General features: G+C 35.8%; 1 protein-coding gene across 1 annotated transcript in view; it reads right to left on the bottom strand.

Annotated features, from left to right (window-relative positions):
• The window catches only part of sif (guanine nucleotide exchange factor still life), a 285,383-nt gene that overhangs the window by 240,802 nt on the left and 29,570 nt on the right, over window positions 1–15,011 (bottom strand). The window contains exons 5-6 of the mRNA XM_089106536.1: window positions 2,975–3,875; window positions 1,278–1,441 (exon numbers count right to left, since the gene is read on the bottom strand). Of these exons, the coding sequence (XP_088962662.1) occupies window positions 1,278–1,441; window positions 2,975–3,875 (1,065 nt within the window). The remainder of the gene's footprint in view (window positions 1–1,277; window positions 1,442–2,974; window positions 3,876–15,011) is intronic.

Raw genomic sequence — 15,011 nt, 5'->3', positions numbered from 1 at the left:
CACCCCTGGAAAAAAACAAATAAACATGCATCCGGATCTTACTTCTGGCAAAAATATGAAATTCCACATTTTCGCAGATAGGAGCTTAAAACCTCTGCAGTAGGGTTCTCTGATACGCTGAATCTATGATTTTTAGGGGGTGTTTCCCCCTTTTTCCGAAAATCGGGCCAATTTTCTCAGGCAAGTAACTTTTGATGGATAAGACTAAACCTGACGAAACTTATGTATTTAAAATCAGCATAAAAATTTGATTCTTTTGATGTATCTATTGGTATCAAAATTCCGTTTTTCAGAGTTTCGGTTACTATTGAGCCGGGCGCTCCTTACTTACAGTTCATTACCACGAACTGTTTGATACCTAAGAGATGATACCTGGCAATCATCTCTTGCCTAAAAATACCCTGGATCCTACCTGAATATATAAGTTTCCTGTATAGTTTTTGACGATGGCGATTCCAATGGTGTACCTTTGCTTCGATCTGATGCCATTTTCGAGGGCTTTCAGGCTATTTCTTGGAAATCACATAAAATTGTTTTCGAAATAATATTTTATAATTAAGACTAATGGAGATAATAGCTACCATTCCTGAATCAGCTAAAAATGGCAATTTTTCTCACTATTTGGTTTTTTTAACGCTTTTTTAATTTTTGTTACTATGGGCTATGGATTCGTTGTTTACTAGGCTGCAGCTACAGCTGCAACCGTGGAATAAAGAGGTTAGGTTTATTCATCATCATCTTTCATTTTTTGTCCAAAAAAAATGGGAGGAAGCACTTGTTTGTCTAGGTGTTTTTCGATGAAAATTAAAATATAGTTTTTATGCCTTTTTCCTTCTTTTTTTTTAAATTACTTTCCACCTTAGTTATCCTACATAGTTCCCTTTTCTTTAAAATCTATCCAAGTTAGTCTTTCCTAATTATTAGATTAAACCATTTTCAAAGCCCAGAGAACCACGATACTTTCGTTTCAATTTTAATCTCTATTCCAGGGAGGGAGTTTTAGTAACTATAGGTTGATACGATGTTTAGATAATCAATTGGATATACTTTTTTTGTATAATTAGGAGCGGAAGTTATGCTTCAATATGTGAAAATACAGAATTTTAAAAATTGACTGCAAAAGCCATATAACCAAAGACCTATTTACAATAATATTCAACTAATACCGGTATTTAGCTAGCGCTAATCTGAACCAATCAAAATTTCTACTAATAATTTTTGAGGCAATCAGACTGGTGTTTTTCTGTGATGTTTTTCAAAAACATAAAAGTATTTACCTAGATTTTCCATGCTTTGAGATAGCATTGCCTCAAAAGTGTGTAAGCTGCATGACTCAGCGTCAAGACCTTTAGCTAGCGTACTCCTTAAATGTTTTTCATACTCAAGAAGCAGCTGAGATGTCGGTGAAACTTTTTCACCATCTATGTCAGAATTTGCTGGGCTAAAAAAGAACATGTACATAAAAAAAAACACAAAACAGGAAACATATACTCAAAGAAAACATTACAAAATTGCAAAGAATAAATTGGATCCGTGTTTATTCAACACTAGACTTATCCAGCCGCTGAGTTCTCCAGTACACCAGTATTATATATATAATTTAAACAGATTTAGACATTAATTAAGGCTTTTTTTATTCTTCATCCACCAAAGTAAAATTTCCTAGAGCTGAACAAGATAAAACACACAAATGCACACCATTAAGAGACAAAGTTGAGGAAGGATTTTTTGAAAAGAAGGGAAAAACTCTCCGTTTCTAAGAGGCTTGAAAACCTTTTACAAAAAAATTAACGAGACATACTGTGTTTATGTAAATACAGATAAAGCTAAACATTAAAAAATTACGAAAACTGATGCTTTATGACTGATGTGCTAAAACATTAATTCACACTCTAGTGTATATATAGTGAACCTAAAAAGGGGCCCCGTTTTGCGAAAGACTATTTTTGGATTTTAAGACAGAATTGAATGAAATTTAATTATAATAAAGACTTTCAACATCTTATGACTTCCAACTCCTTAAGTCTAGAGTAGGTGGTGGTGATCAGCCTAGGTTTTTTTTTGCAGGTCAAGCCAAAAAAAGTGAATATTCTTAATCAGCAACAAAATTACTTTGAAACAAGTTAACACATACATAAATACACGGCCAACTACTGACAACTTTGACAACGTTTGAAAATGGAATGTTCCCTAATAATACTTTCAACCTGGCTGTTATAAAAATGTCACTTGTCAAAGTGAAACTTTAACATCTTTCAGATGTCAGATAAAAATGGTTACATAGAGCTTTCTGAGACAGAATGTGATGAGGATTTATAAGGTTTCCAAGTTCAAGCTTCTTTTGTTTGAGCAGCTTCAACTGTCTTTCACTTATTTCTTAAACACAAATGACAAATCAGAGCCACGATTTTCTTTATTCCGTAAGTAAAAAGAATTACCGTTACTAAATTATTGAAAATTGTTTTGTCCTATATTCTATCTCTCTCTCTCTCTCTCTCTTTATCTTTCTCTCTCTCTTTCTCTCTCTCTCTCTATCTCTCTCTCTCTCTCTCTCTCTCTCTCTCTCTCTCTCTCTCTCTCTCTCTCTCTCTCTCTCTCTCTCTCTCTCTCTCTCTCTCTCTCTCTCTCTCTCTCTCTCTCTCTCTCTCTCTCTCTCTCTCTCTCTCTCTCTCTCTCTCTCTCTCTCTCTCTCTCTCTCTCTCTCTCTCTCTCTCTCTCTCTCTCTCTCTCTCTCTCTCTCTCTCTCTCTCTCTCTCTCTCTTCCTTTATATCTTAAACTTTGAACTTCGAAGTATTAGTAAAGAACTTCTTGTTTTTCTTTATGTACAAAGTTTATGTACTTAAACCAATTTTAGGACATTGTGTCAAAATAGACACCGGTGGAAATTTTCAACATAACCGCAGAGCCTAACAGGAGTCTAAGGGCGGAATTTATCATTACCCAGCATACTGAAACTAACAAAAATTTACCCACCTTGAGCTTGGAGTAGTTGCGTAGTAACCATGTTCAAATAGAACCTGATCTGATTGAGGACTCACAGAGCCATTCCCACGCTGGAGATCTAAATATAAACTACGCTCAAAATTTCTTCTTATTGCATCAGAATTTTTGGGAACTCTTAGGTTTCTTGAGCTAGTTTCTGGTTCTGACATAAAGCCATCATTACCAAAGGAATCTTGATATTTAATATGTCTATCCATGGAATGCGTACCAACAGGGTGAATCATGCGTTGTAAAGTTCCACTATCAAAAGTATATTCGTTTCTATCATTATTTTCGTTAACATTTTCTGTACTTTTGCTTCTATTGTTACGTGTAGATTTGTTGTTCAGTTCATATTCCGATTCAGCTCCACTAAGATAGCCACCTGAGCTATTGGGTTCTTTCATGAGACTGTAGTCGACTGATTTTGACGTCAAAAGTTCTCGACGTGGACGTTCAGCTCTTACAATATATGGCTGAACTGGTTTTTGGAATGGACCCAGGTAGCCTGGAGCTGCAACTAAAGTATATGTAGGGTAGGGGTACCCGTTAGACTGAATATTTGGCACATACAAATGTGGCACAGATTGAGCAGCTGTGATCGTGGCAGTGCTATCAGTGGCTTGTACACCTACTGTGGAGGAAATGATAGACTGGACTGTTGAAGGTGTATGGTTGTTTGAAGGAGCTTGTGTATTACTGCCATTAGTTTGACGGGGTGAGTCTTGATTCTTAACCTCGTTCTGGACTGTAGTTTCATTATTTCTTTTTTCTATATTTGAAGAGCTAGAATCCACTGTGTTATTTAAAGATGAACTCTGTGCAAGTTGACAGCTCTCAGGTCGTCCATCTTCATGTGGGCGACATTGGTTCCTTGGAAGAGTCACAGTACCTGAAAGAGGTCACATCAGTTAGCAGTAGCATTACTAACAACTAGTTACGAAATATTTATTTTTCTAGCTTAAAACTCTAAAATGAGATCTAGAGCCTAGAAATGGAAGTTATACTTCACTACGCTTATTCCCAAATTACAAAACATGCAAGTGATTACATCAATGACGGAAATAATTTAAAAAGAAAAAATACATGTATATATATATATATATATATATACACACACACACATATATATATATATATATATATATATATATATATATATATATATATATATATATATATATATATATATATATATATATATATATATATATATATATATATATATATATATATATATATATATATATATATATATATATATACATATATATATATATATATATATATATATATATATATATATATATATATATATATATATATATATATATATATATATATATATATATATATATATATATATATATATATATATATATATATATATATATATATATATATATGTATATATATAAATTTTGTAGAAATTTTCATATGCTAATAGCTTTTGGTCAGTAAATTTAACATTAATGCATTTTGCACCCTGAAAATAAGCTTAAACAGTAGATTTTGTTGACCCAAATATTGTGGTTCAAACTTCAATTTTAGACTAATGACACTTTTTAATTACCATTTGTTACTACGAAGTGTTTGATTCAAAGTTATCTTAACTGTGAGGGGGACTGTGACTCCCCCTCCTCTTTTTCTAAATTTCAAATTTATAATATTCGTACAAGAACACTTCGATCGAGAACCTGCATCCCTTAAAATATTATTAAGGGTCTGAAATAAGAAAAAGGATTTTTTTTTAGCCATCATTTTTACGGTTTTCAAGCAGAGTTGTTCAAACAAATTTTTTTCATAGGAAATATTCACCACCACTCTCCCGTCTCTGCAGGTAGGCATATAAATAAAATATTTTATGTTACACCTGAAATAGTTCTGTAATAAGAAAACTCCATATACGTGAATTAGAACCCCCATCTTGAGCAAACCACTTTTTCAGTAATTCCCGGTGATTTTTGGAAAATCACTTTGGGAAGTGATTCCCAAGATCAGTCAGCAAAGCTGGAAGTGATAGGAAGTGGAATTGATAGGAAGATCAGACGGTGAACTAAGATTAAAATATTGGAAGTTACGGTAATGACAGTAGACAAGCATGTTCTGAAACGTGGGTGCTTCGACAGACTGAGGAAGATTAGCTAAATATTTTCAAGTGGAATTGCCTAAGGATAGTCTTAGATACTGATTCAGCTGATCCTGTAGTAAACACTAGGCTTTACAAACAATATGATTCCATCCAAGTTTATAATGCTAAAATGAAAGAAAGGCTAAGACGGCTATACCACGTCTCCGGAAGAATAATAGTAGACTGCCAAAAATTATGCTTTTTAGTCATCAATTTTGGGGGTAAACAAAAAGCAGGTCGCATCAAATGGAGTGGGAAGAAGTCATAAGGAGTGATTTAAAAAATATTGGAACTTCACGAGAGTAGGTAAAGAGTGGAGCTTATGATAGATTGTGGTAGACGTGGAGCGTGTACAACTGTATTGGCTTAAGGCGGCTTGAGGCAGCAATGGGTTGTTACCAGCAGAAGTAGTAGTTTCAGTAATAAAAAAAAGTTGGACCATTCTATCATTTCTTAAAATGAAGTGTAATTATCCAAAATGTGAGAGCGAGTGTCACCCTTCACCCGTTCTTTATGCTAAAATATATCTTGTGCTTTGATGAAAACAAGCCACATTTTCGAATGTGTATCTCATTTTCTTATTGCTATGCTTTGAGAATTAATGTATTCTTTAGATGTATCTTCTTGTGACTTCGCGAAGCTTTTTTTTCAACTTTCTCTCGGTCTATTTTTAATTTCATTATAATTAAGTTCTAGACAAGAAACCATTGAAACAATGCGTGGTAACGAGCTGTAAGTAAGGAGCAACTCAAAAAAGAAGTTTTGATAACAATATATACATCAAAATAATCGGATTTTTAGGATGATTATAAGCATTAAAAACCAACGATTTTAAGCCATTCGAAAAGCGTGTCCTAAAATCATCTACAAATGAGGGTACCTGTTAAAAAAAGGATGACCTAATCAGAGGCAGCGCAACTGCGCTGCCTAAGTAAAGAGCGATCTGGGCACATTATATGATTTGAATAAATGAATGAATGTATTTAATACCCATCAATAGAAAAACAGATGGAGTACAAAAAAGAAAAACAAAAAACATAAAAAAGCACAAGACACTAATTCATCTGACACAAACAAAGCAAAAAACAAACCAATCAGAAACAGCTGCCGGCTACTGCTGTAAAACATTGGCCCACGGGTGGTTCTTGACAGATGAATTATATCGATAAATTTGCGACAGAATTACTTCTTCAGGGTTGGTAACACTGTACTGGCACGTAAACGTGCCAGTAAACGCAGTAAACGTTCACGGTGGTAAACGCAGCAAAAACTTTGTATGCTTGTAGTACAGTGAACGTAATTTCAATTTATCTGTAGCCCTACAAAATGCACCAAAATGGGCTAAGGTGCAGAGAGTGAGGCAATAGCATTGTACACCTGGGCCAACAGACGACGATCAAACTCCCGCTTATTTGCCACTATACAGCTATACGTAAAATAGGACCGCTTCTGAAAATGAGAAAGCAGTAACCGGCGTCTCTAGTATGGACCATCCACTAGAGAGGCCTAGATATACAATATGATTCATGAGCTCAACAATAGAATTAGCAAGTATGACACTCCGACCAGCATCTGATTTCGAGTTTGAAAGCAGCATCTCGGACTTTCCAGCATTAAACTGGAGCCCAATATGGGCACATTCTTGTTGTGACGTGATAAAATTAGCTTCTAGCCCATGCAGAGACCTGCTCCGGTTCAGCAGATCATCTGCATAACCAATCAAAGACAAATCAATACCACGTAGAATATAAATCATAAGTGACTTTGATTGTGGCCTTACAATACTGTTATTAAATGCTTTCCGTGACGAAATAGCACCTTGTCTTACCTCCTTCTTTACTGGGAGAAGGGGATTTCCACGCGGAGAAACAGCAGAATCATATAAGAGACTATTGCACTCCTTAGCTAGTAGAGGGAGCCTAAGTTCCAATTTCAGATTTTCATAAATATCAGCCAGCGGTGCTAGGATGCAGTGGTCCACACCGGCCAAACCCAAATCAAATATAAACTCCTCGTGGAGAAGTGAATCAAAGGTGCGCCTTACATCATGGGCAGCTAAAGCAATACTTCAACAGTGTTTTTCTGCATCAACTAAAGCAGATGCCAATGCAGAAAGGGCACGACCACACCCAAGGCGAGACTAAAAACCAAACTGGTGGGGCTGAACTGTACATTTAGTTCTCAACTCATCAATTATTAATTTCTCAAAATTTTTACAAAAACAAAAGTTGCAACTGTTATTGGCCGAAAGGACAAACACTCGGAATGAGGTTTATTCTTCTTAGGGATAGGAGTCAAACATCCAATCGAAAAAGAATCAGGGACAAATCCCAGATTAAATGTCATTTGGTAAAGGAGGACTAATTATTCCATAAATAGTTCACCCCACAACGACAATTGCTGGTCGTTTTTTATTTTATTTTTTGGTTTTAGACCAGGGCACTTCGTATAGAAGAAGTTGTCGTAGAAAAATCGAAAAGGGCTCATTCGACAGGAAATAGAAACGGCTAGTGCTCTTTTTAATAGTCAGAAGTGACTGGAGGGCAACCACCCCTTACCCCCATCATATCCCCAAACATAAAAATTTCGAGATAGCCATTTTGTTCAGCGTAGTTGAAAGGTCTGGAAATTATGTCTGAGGATGACACCCCCCAGCCCTCAGGGCAAGGTTTGTAAGTTATGCCCTTGGGACATATAAGGTTTTTTATAGAAAGGATGGTCTTACAAACTTCGGAAAGGGCTCATTGAATTGGAAATCATAAGTTCTAGTGCCCTTTTTAAGTATTAAAGTGTTTGAGGGCAGTACACCCCCCCCCCCCACACACACACACACATACACACAAATCGTATTTTCCCCAAACGCATCCGATCGAAATTTTTAGATAGCCATTTGTTCAAAAAATAGTCAAAAGATCACATAAAAAGGTCTTTGGGGTTGGCACAACTCCCCAGAGTCAAGGGGCACGGGTTATAAGTTATGCCCCGGGAACATATTAAGTTTTTATGGAAAGAGTGGACGTGTAAAATTTAGAAGAGGCTCATTTGATTGGAAATGTATAGTTCTAGTTCCCTGTTAAAAGTCAAAAGTGATGAAAGGCAACTAGCCCCCTCCCCCTCCTTGTCATCCTCTTTTCCCCAAACGCATCCGATCGCAATCGTGAGATTGTTCACAATAGTCCAAAGAAAATATTACAATGTCTTCAGGGTGGACACAACCCCTCAGAGCCCAGGGGCAAGGGTTGTAAGTTATGCCCCGGGGATATAAAGTTTTTATGGAGCGAGTGGTCGCATAAACTTCGAATCGGAGGGGACTTGTTTGCTGGAAGTCGGAAGTTCCAGCGTCCTTTTCAAGAGTCAAAAGTAAATGGAGGGCAACCGTCCCCTCCCCATGCCTATGATTCCCCAAAATACATCCAATCAAAATTTTAAGAGAGCTATTTTGTTCAGACTTATTGAAAGATCCAATAATTATGTCTTTGGCGATGTCAACCTTCCCACAGTCCTGAGGGCAATTCGTTTATTGTTTACATATAGTATGTGTTATTGAGAAAGGTATGTATTTTGAACTTCCCTTTCTAAAATAACGAAGGGCATTCATTTGAGCCTTTCAGAGAATGTTGAGTAGAGTGTTGAACCATATCAAAACACGTTATGTGTATACAGATTGTCAAAAGGGCGTAACTCAGGAATGACTGAGTATATTAATTTGGAACTTTTGGAACTACTACAACTACCCCCACTTTGGAGCTACTACAACTACCACCACTACTACTGCTACCACTATTACTACGGCACTACTCTATTTACAATTGTGGGAGGAAATTTGAACTAAATCAAAAGACAATATGTGCATGTACATTGTCAAAAGAGTGAATCTCGAGAATTGATTTGGGTATTAAGTTGGAACTTTCAGAGAATGCTTAACGGGGAAGATCATCTGATCAAAAAGCAATATATACACGCTACTATTAATACTACTATCACTGATACATTTACTACTACTACTACTACTAATACTACTATCACTGATACATTTACCACTATTACTGCTACTTCAACTACTACTTCTATTGCAACTACTTGTACAGCTAAGAGCACTGAGATGAAAATTTCAAGAAACATACGAACATACAGGTTATCAAAAGGACATATCAGCAATTTCGTAGCAACAGCTAATTGTATTAAGTTAAAACTTCCAGGACTTGATGAGAGGGATGTTCAACTGACGAAAAGGTAATAGTTTAATACTACTGCTACTACTAGGACTTGACTTGACTTGACTTTTATTTTCAACTAATAATACATCATACTTAACTGGCACTTACAACACATTTTTTGAATAACAGTATCAACAAACGTAGAAATGGTATGACCGTATGACGTTTTATTAAGACACTATTGTGACTTGAGCAGCGTCACACAATCTTTTATCATAAACCAAAACTCATTCACTCTTTCTACTCTTTTCATACCATTCAATACAAATTAACTCAATTTAGGACTACTGCTATTACTGATAATACTGCTACAAGCACTACTATTACTAATACTACTACTGTGACTACTATTAAAACTATTCCTAAGGGTATGACGGCGAAATTTTCAGTGAATTTTGAGGGGAGAAGGTGAACTGAATCACACGACGTCATCTGCATGCAGGTTGTCAAAATGGTGTAACAGCAATATCTTAGTAACGGTTTGGTGTGTACAGATGAAACTAACAGGACTTGTTGTGGGGGATGTCTAACTAGCCAAAAGGAAACATTTGCATCCTAATTCTACTGCTTCTACTCCTACTACTACGACTACTACTACTAATAGCACTGCTTCTGCTACTACTGCCACTAAAGCTAAGGCTACTACTATTAATTCTACTGCTCCTACTACTGCTGCTGCTATTAAAACTAAGGGTATTAGTGCGATAATTTTTGAATGCATTGAAACTGTATGGACCTAAATCAAAACAAGCTATGCCGACACAGGCTGTGAAGAGGACGCATCAGAAATCTTCAGGGACGGTTGATGGTATTAAGTTGAAACTTTGAGCGTGAGTTGAAGGGGATAAATCAAAGGTGCTATGCGCATACTGCTAATTTTTCATCATAGTCCACCAACTTGATTTTAATTCAAATATATTAGCCATGGCTTTGAACTTCCTACATCACAGCTCGCCAACTTTATTTTAATTCAAAAATCAACGGACTCAATTAAAATCAAGTTGCTGGACTGTGATGAAAAAGTTAAGGCCAATATATTTGAAAAAGAATCAAGTTGGTGGACTGTGATGAAATAGTTAAGAGCTATGGCTTATTGGAGAAAAAGCTAAGACAGATAGTCTGAGTGAGAGGCAAAGCTAGCATAAGCCTTTTTCAGAATAGTATAAAAGTGATGTAATTTCCTTTGTTGATATATAGTCTATCATTCATCCTAGGGCAGAACTAAGGTAGATAGTCATGAAATAAGGGTAATTCAAATAGTCTATGAGATTCTATGAGCCATTGGAAGGCAATTGGAGAGCCCAAATAAAAGGTTTTCGAGGCTTTGTAAATGACTATGTCCACAGGACTTGAAGACAATTGGGCAACTGAGATTGCTCTGAACTCAATATATTGAACCGAATTTATCACCTAATATTATGTTTCCTATCCCTGGGATATGAGTTTATGAAACTCCTAATAAGTTCAGTTCAAAGCGTCTGAAACAGTCAGTCAAAATGACGATGCGATAGTTGTTTTTAACGTTGTATTATTCCAAGTTACATTTTTCATATTCTTTAAATCACTGAAACTATTATGGTATCAGGAAAAGCAAGGGTCCCAGGACCAGTGCAGGACTGGGGCAAACGTATTTCTCAAGTATACACGAAGCAGTTAAGCCGGCTTAGAACCAGAGAGAAAGAAGTCCCTGGATCCTCCAGTATGAAAGAAGGCTTTGTGGAATCCTGGGCCCATCTTGGTTTCAGCATGGTTTTCCACCCTTGGCGATGCTCTTCTATCAAAAAGAATAAAAATCCTGCGAAATCTAGCTAGGAAGAGGTTTTTCAGCCCAAAAAAAGCCCACCAGACCCTGAAGAATTCCAGAGACTACTCTTCAAAAGGAGTTCTAAGGAGTTCAAGAAACTACGACGCAAGAAACTGCTCCGCCCTATTTGATTATACTATTTCAATAAAACTTGCCGGTAATCGCCATTTCAGATATAGTTAATCCCTTGTGGCAGGAACAGAAATAGAAAATATTAGATGTTCGTTTTATCTTTCACAATTCAGTTGTCTAATATACATTCGTCCTTATCCTTGTTGTGCGATAGAAATGATAACAAATGGTTATGGCGATTTCCATGATGAGGAAAGGATAGGAAACTCAATGAGCATACAAAGGCAGGAACTAAACAGTTCGTGGTAATGAACTGTAAGGAAGGAGCGAATCATTCTAATAGTAACCGAAACTTTAAAAAAAGGAATTCTGGTACCAATGCTACTCAATGAATGTTTATACACATGGGGGAGGGGATGTTTGAGCCCCCAAAAACGCGAGTTATTCCCAAATTCTATAACATTCCATGAACCTTCAGATAGATATAGATAGAGGTTTCGGGGAGGGGGGTGCATAAATTAATGTCTGATCCACCTTGATTAATGAGAAAATTTCTAGACTAATGCCTGTAATATGGGGGCTATGGGGTGACATATCGTTCTTATTATAGATTAAATAAAAAAAAAACAAGTTTTTTTTAACTTAAAGCAAGGAACGACGTTAAAACTTAAAACGAACAGAAATTATTCCGTATATGGAAGGGGCTGCCCCCTCCTCAACGCCTTGCTCTTTACACTAAAGTTTTTTATTGTTTAAAAAAATAGATTTGTGAGAAAGTCAAACTTTAGCGTAAAGAGCGAGGCGTTGAGGAGGGGACAGCCCCTTCCATATACGGAATAATTTCTGTTCGTTTTAAGTTTTAACGTCGTTCCTTACTTTCAGTTAAAAAAACCTGTTTTTTTATTTAATTTTTGAAAATTTTTGAATTAATGCAGATTTTGATTTTGGCTCACCGTACATGAAAAATTAAAACAAAATTTGTATATTAATTTTACTTTTATTTGATTAAATGGCTTTCTCAAAACTTGTTTAATTTTATTTATGAACGTTTTTATTAGTAATAAATATACGTAACTTACGAATTAACTTACGTAACGAACTTCTATATTCATATATTTTTAATACGTATATTAGGGGGTCTGCCCCCTATTAAATACCTCGCTCTTTAAGGTAAAGTTCAAATTTTGTTCCAATTCTTTAAAAATGACCCCTTAATCACAAAGGCCGTTATTTAAAATAAATAGCTCTTATGAAAGTACTAAAAAATCTTTGGCTTAAAGAGCGAGGTATTGACTAGGGGGTGAACCCACTCATATACGTGATATTTTCTGTTAGTTTTAAGTTTCGATGTTGCTGCTTACTTTCAGTTGAAAAACTTGTTTTTTTATATTTAATTTCTGATCTTTTTTTAAATAATGCTGGCAAGTCCGGCACCCCCTTCATAGCAATGTCCCTTCCCCCATGAAAACTTCCTTCAAGGAAAGATCCTCCAACATAACCCCCGACCCACCCACCCCCACTACCAGAAAAAATCCCTCCATAAAACTTGTATATACTTCCCAATAAGCAATACTATATGTTAACATTGGGTAAAGTTCATAACTTTCAGCCCTCCCCGCAGAGAATTCGGGGGATTAAGTCATCCAAAAAGACATAGTTATCATATTTTCGACCATGCTGAACAAAATGGCTATCTCAAAATTTTGACCGGGCGACTTTGGGAAAAAATGAGCGTGGGAGGGGGCCTAGTTGCCCTCCATTTTTTTGGTCCCTTAAAAATGACCCTAGAACTTTTTATTTCCGTTCCAATGAGCCCTCCCACGATATTCTAGGACCACTGGGTCTATACAATCACCCCTGGAAAAAAAAAAACAAACAAATAAACACGCATCCGTGATCTTTCTTCTGGCAAAAAATGCAAAATTCCACATATTTGTAGATAGGAGCATGCATCCTCTACAGTTGGGTTCTCTGATATGCTGAATATGATGGTGTAAATTTTCATTAAGGTTCTATCGCTTTTAGGGGGTCTTTCCCCCTTTTTCCAAAAGTCAGCCACTGTGCTTCACGCATTTTACTTTCGATGGATTGGAATAAACATCATACTACTTCCATATTTGAATTATGTATTAAAGTCTGATTCCTTGTAAATATATTTTGGTATCAAAATCCCGTTTTCTAGAGTTTCGGTTACCATTGAGCCGGGTCGCTCCTTACTTACAGTTCGTTACCACGAACTGTTTGACAATCTTTTTCTGTGTAACAGAAAAAAAAACCCTTCACCTTTTTACCACTACAAAAAATGGAGATGTGATGGGGGTCATGATCACCACAACGATATTCATCGGGAGGGGGGTTGTTACTGGAAACTTCATTTTCACCAAGAAGTCTTCTTGTCTCACAGGGGGCATTCCCCCTGGCCCCCCTGTTGGCCTCCATGAAGAACATCCTTATAAACAGATATGTCCGAAGAACTCACCTCAGAAATTGTGGAAATGGCGACCCTATAATCAATTTTGAAATTTAAAACCCCCCATCCCTCCTAATAAATATTCTGAAGCGTGAATTTTTTCATAAAGGTTTATGATTCTCGAAGCATCGTTATATGAACATTAAACTTAAATTTAAACAATGGGGTTGAAGGAAAGGGTAGTAGGGTTCTTCACATTTAAGAAGCCTTGGATTAAACAGCTGACAGTAGCAAACTGTGAGCAAATAGCAGCCATTGTCAACAGAAACAGAAACTCTAAAAATGAAGTTTTGGTTACTAATAAATTCAACAACAGAGTCTTTTAATCATTCTGATTCTAAATATGCAAAATGTGTTAGTTTTAAAGTGGCTTATAAGCGATATTTATATTAGGAAAAGAAAAAGTGGTACAATTTTAGAAACAGGAATTAAACTCCCGATCACAAGAAGGCGCGGTCTTAATGGAAATTAAATAAAAAAAACAAGTTTTTTAAATTGAAAGTAAGGAGCGACATTAAAACTTAAAACGAACAGAAATTATTCCGTATATGAAAGGGGCTGTCCCCTCCTCAACGCCTCGCTCTTTACGCTAAAGTTTTTTATTGTTTTAAAAAATAAAGTTGTGAGACAGAGTCAAACTTTAGCGTAAAGAGCGAGGCGTTGAGGAGGGGACAGCCCCTTTCATATACGGAATAATTTCTGTTCGTTTTAAGTTTTAATGTCGCTCCTTACTTTCAGTTTAAAAAACTTGTTTTTTTTATTTAATTTCTGATCGTTTTTTAGTTAATGCAGCTTTTATTTGTATAAAAATTTTACTTTTCTTTTGCTAAATGGATGTCTTTACAAATTAACTTACGTAACTAACTTCTATATTCGTATATTTTTCTTCTGGCAAAAAATACAAAGTTACAGATTTTTGCAGATATGAGCTTGAAACCTATGTAATAGGGTTTACTGATACGCTGAATCTGACGGTGTGATTTTCATTAAAATTCTTTCACTTTTAGGGTATGTTTCCCTCTCTTTAAAAAATCGAGTAAATTTTCTCAGGCTCGTAGCCTTTGATGAGTAATACTAAACTTAATAAAATTTATATATTTAGGATCAGCATTATAAACACATTATTTTGATACATTTATTGACATCAAAATTTCGTTTTTAAAAGTTTCGATTAGCCTACTATTGAGCCGTATCGCTTGTTTTTTTATTGTTTTTTTTATTACGTATATGTTATTACTTATATGAAGGGGTTATCCCGTTAGTCAATACCACGCTCTTTACGTTAAAAGTTAAAACAATTTTTGATTCAGAAACCCCTAAGTCACAAAGGCCGT

This window comes from Artemia sp. Qi Xiang Cuo, chromosome 2 (assembly GCF_049724085.1).
Source record: "Artemia sp. Qi Xiang Cuo chromosome 2, ASM4972408v1, whole genome shotgun sequence".
Classification (NCBI taxonomy): Eukaryota; Metazoa; Arthropoda; class Branchiopoda; order Anostraca; family Artemiidae; genus Artemia; species Artemia sp. Qi Xiang Cuo.
Note: the sequence above shows the minus strand (reverse complement) of the source record. Positions and strands in the feature narration are given on the sequence as shown.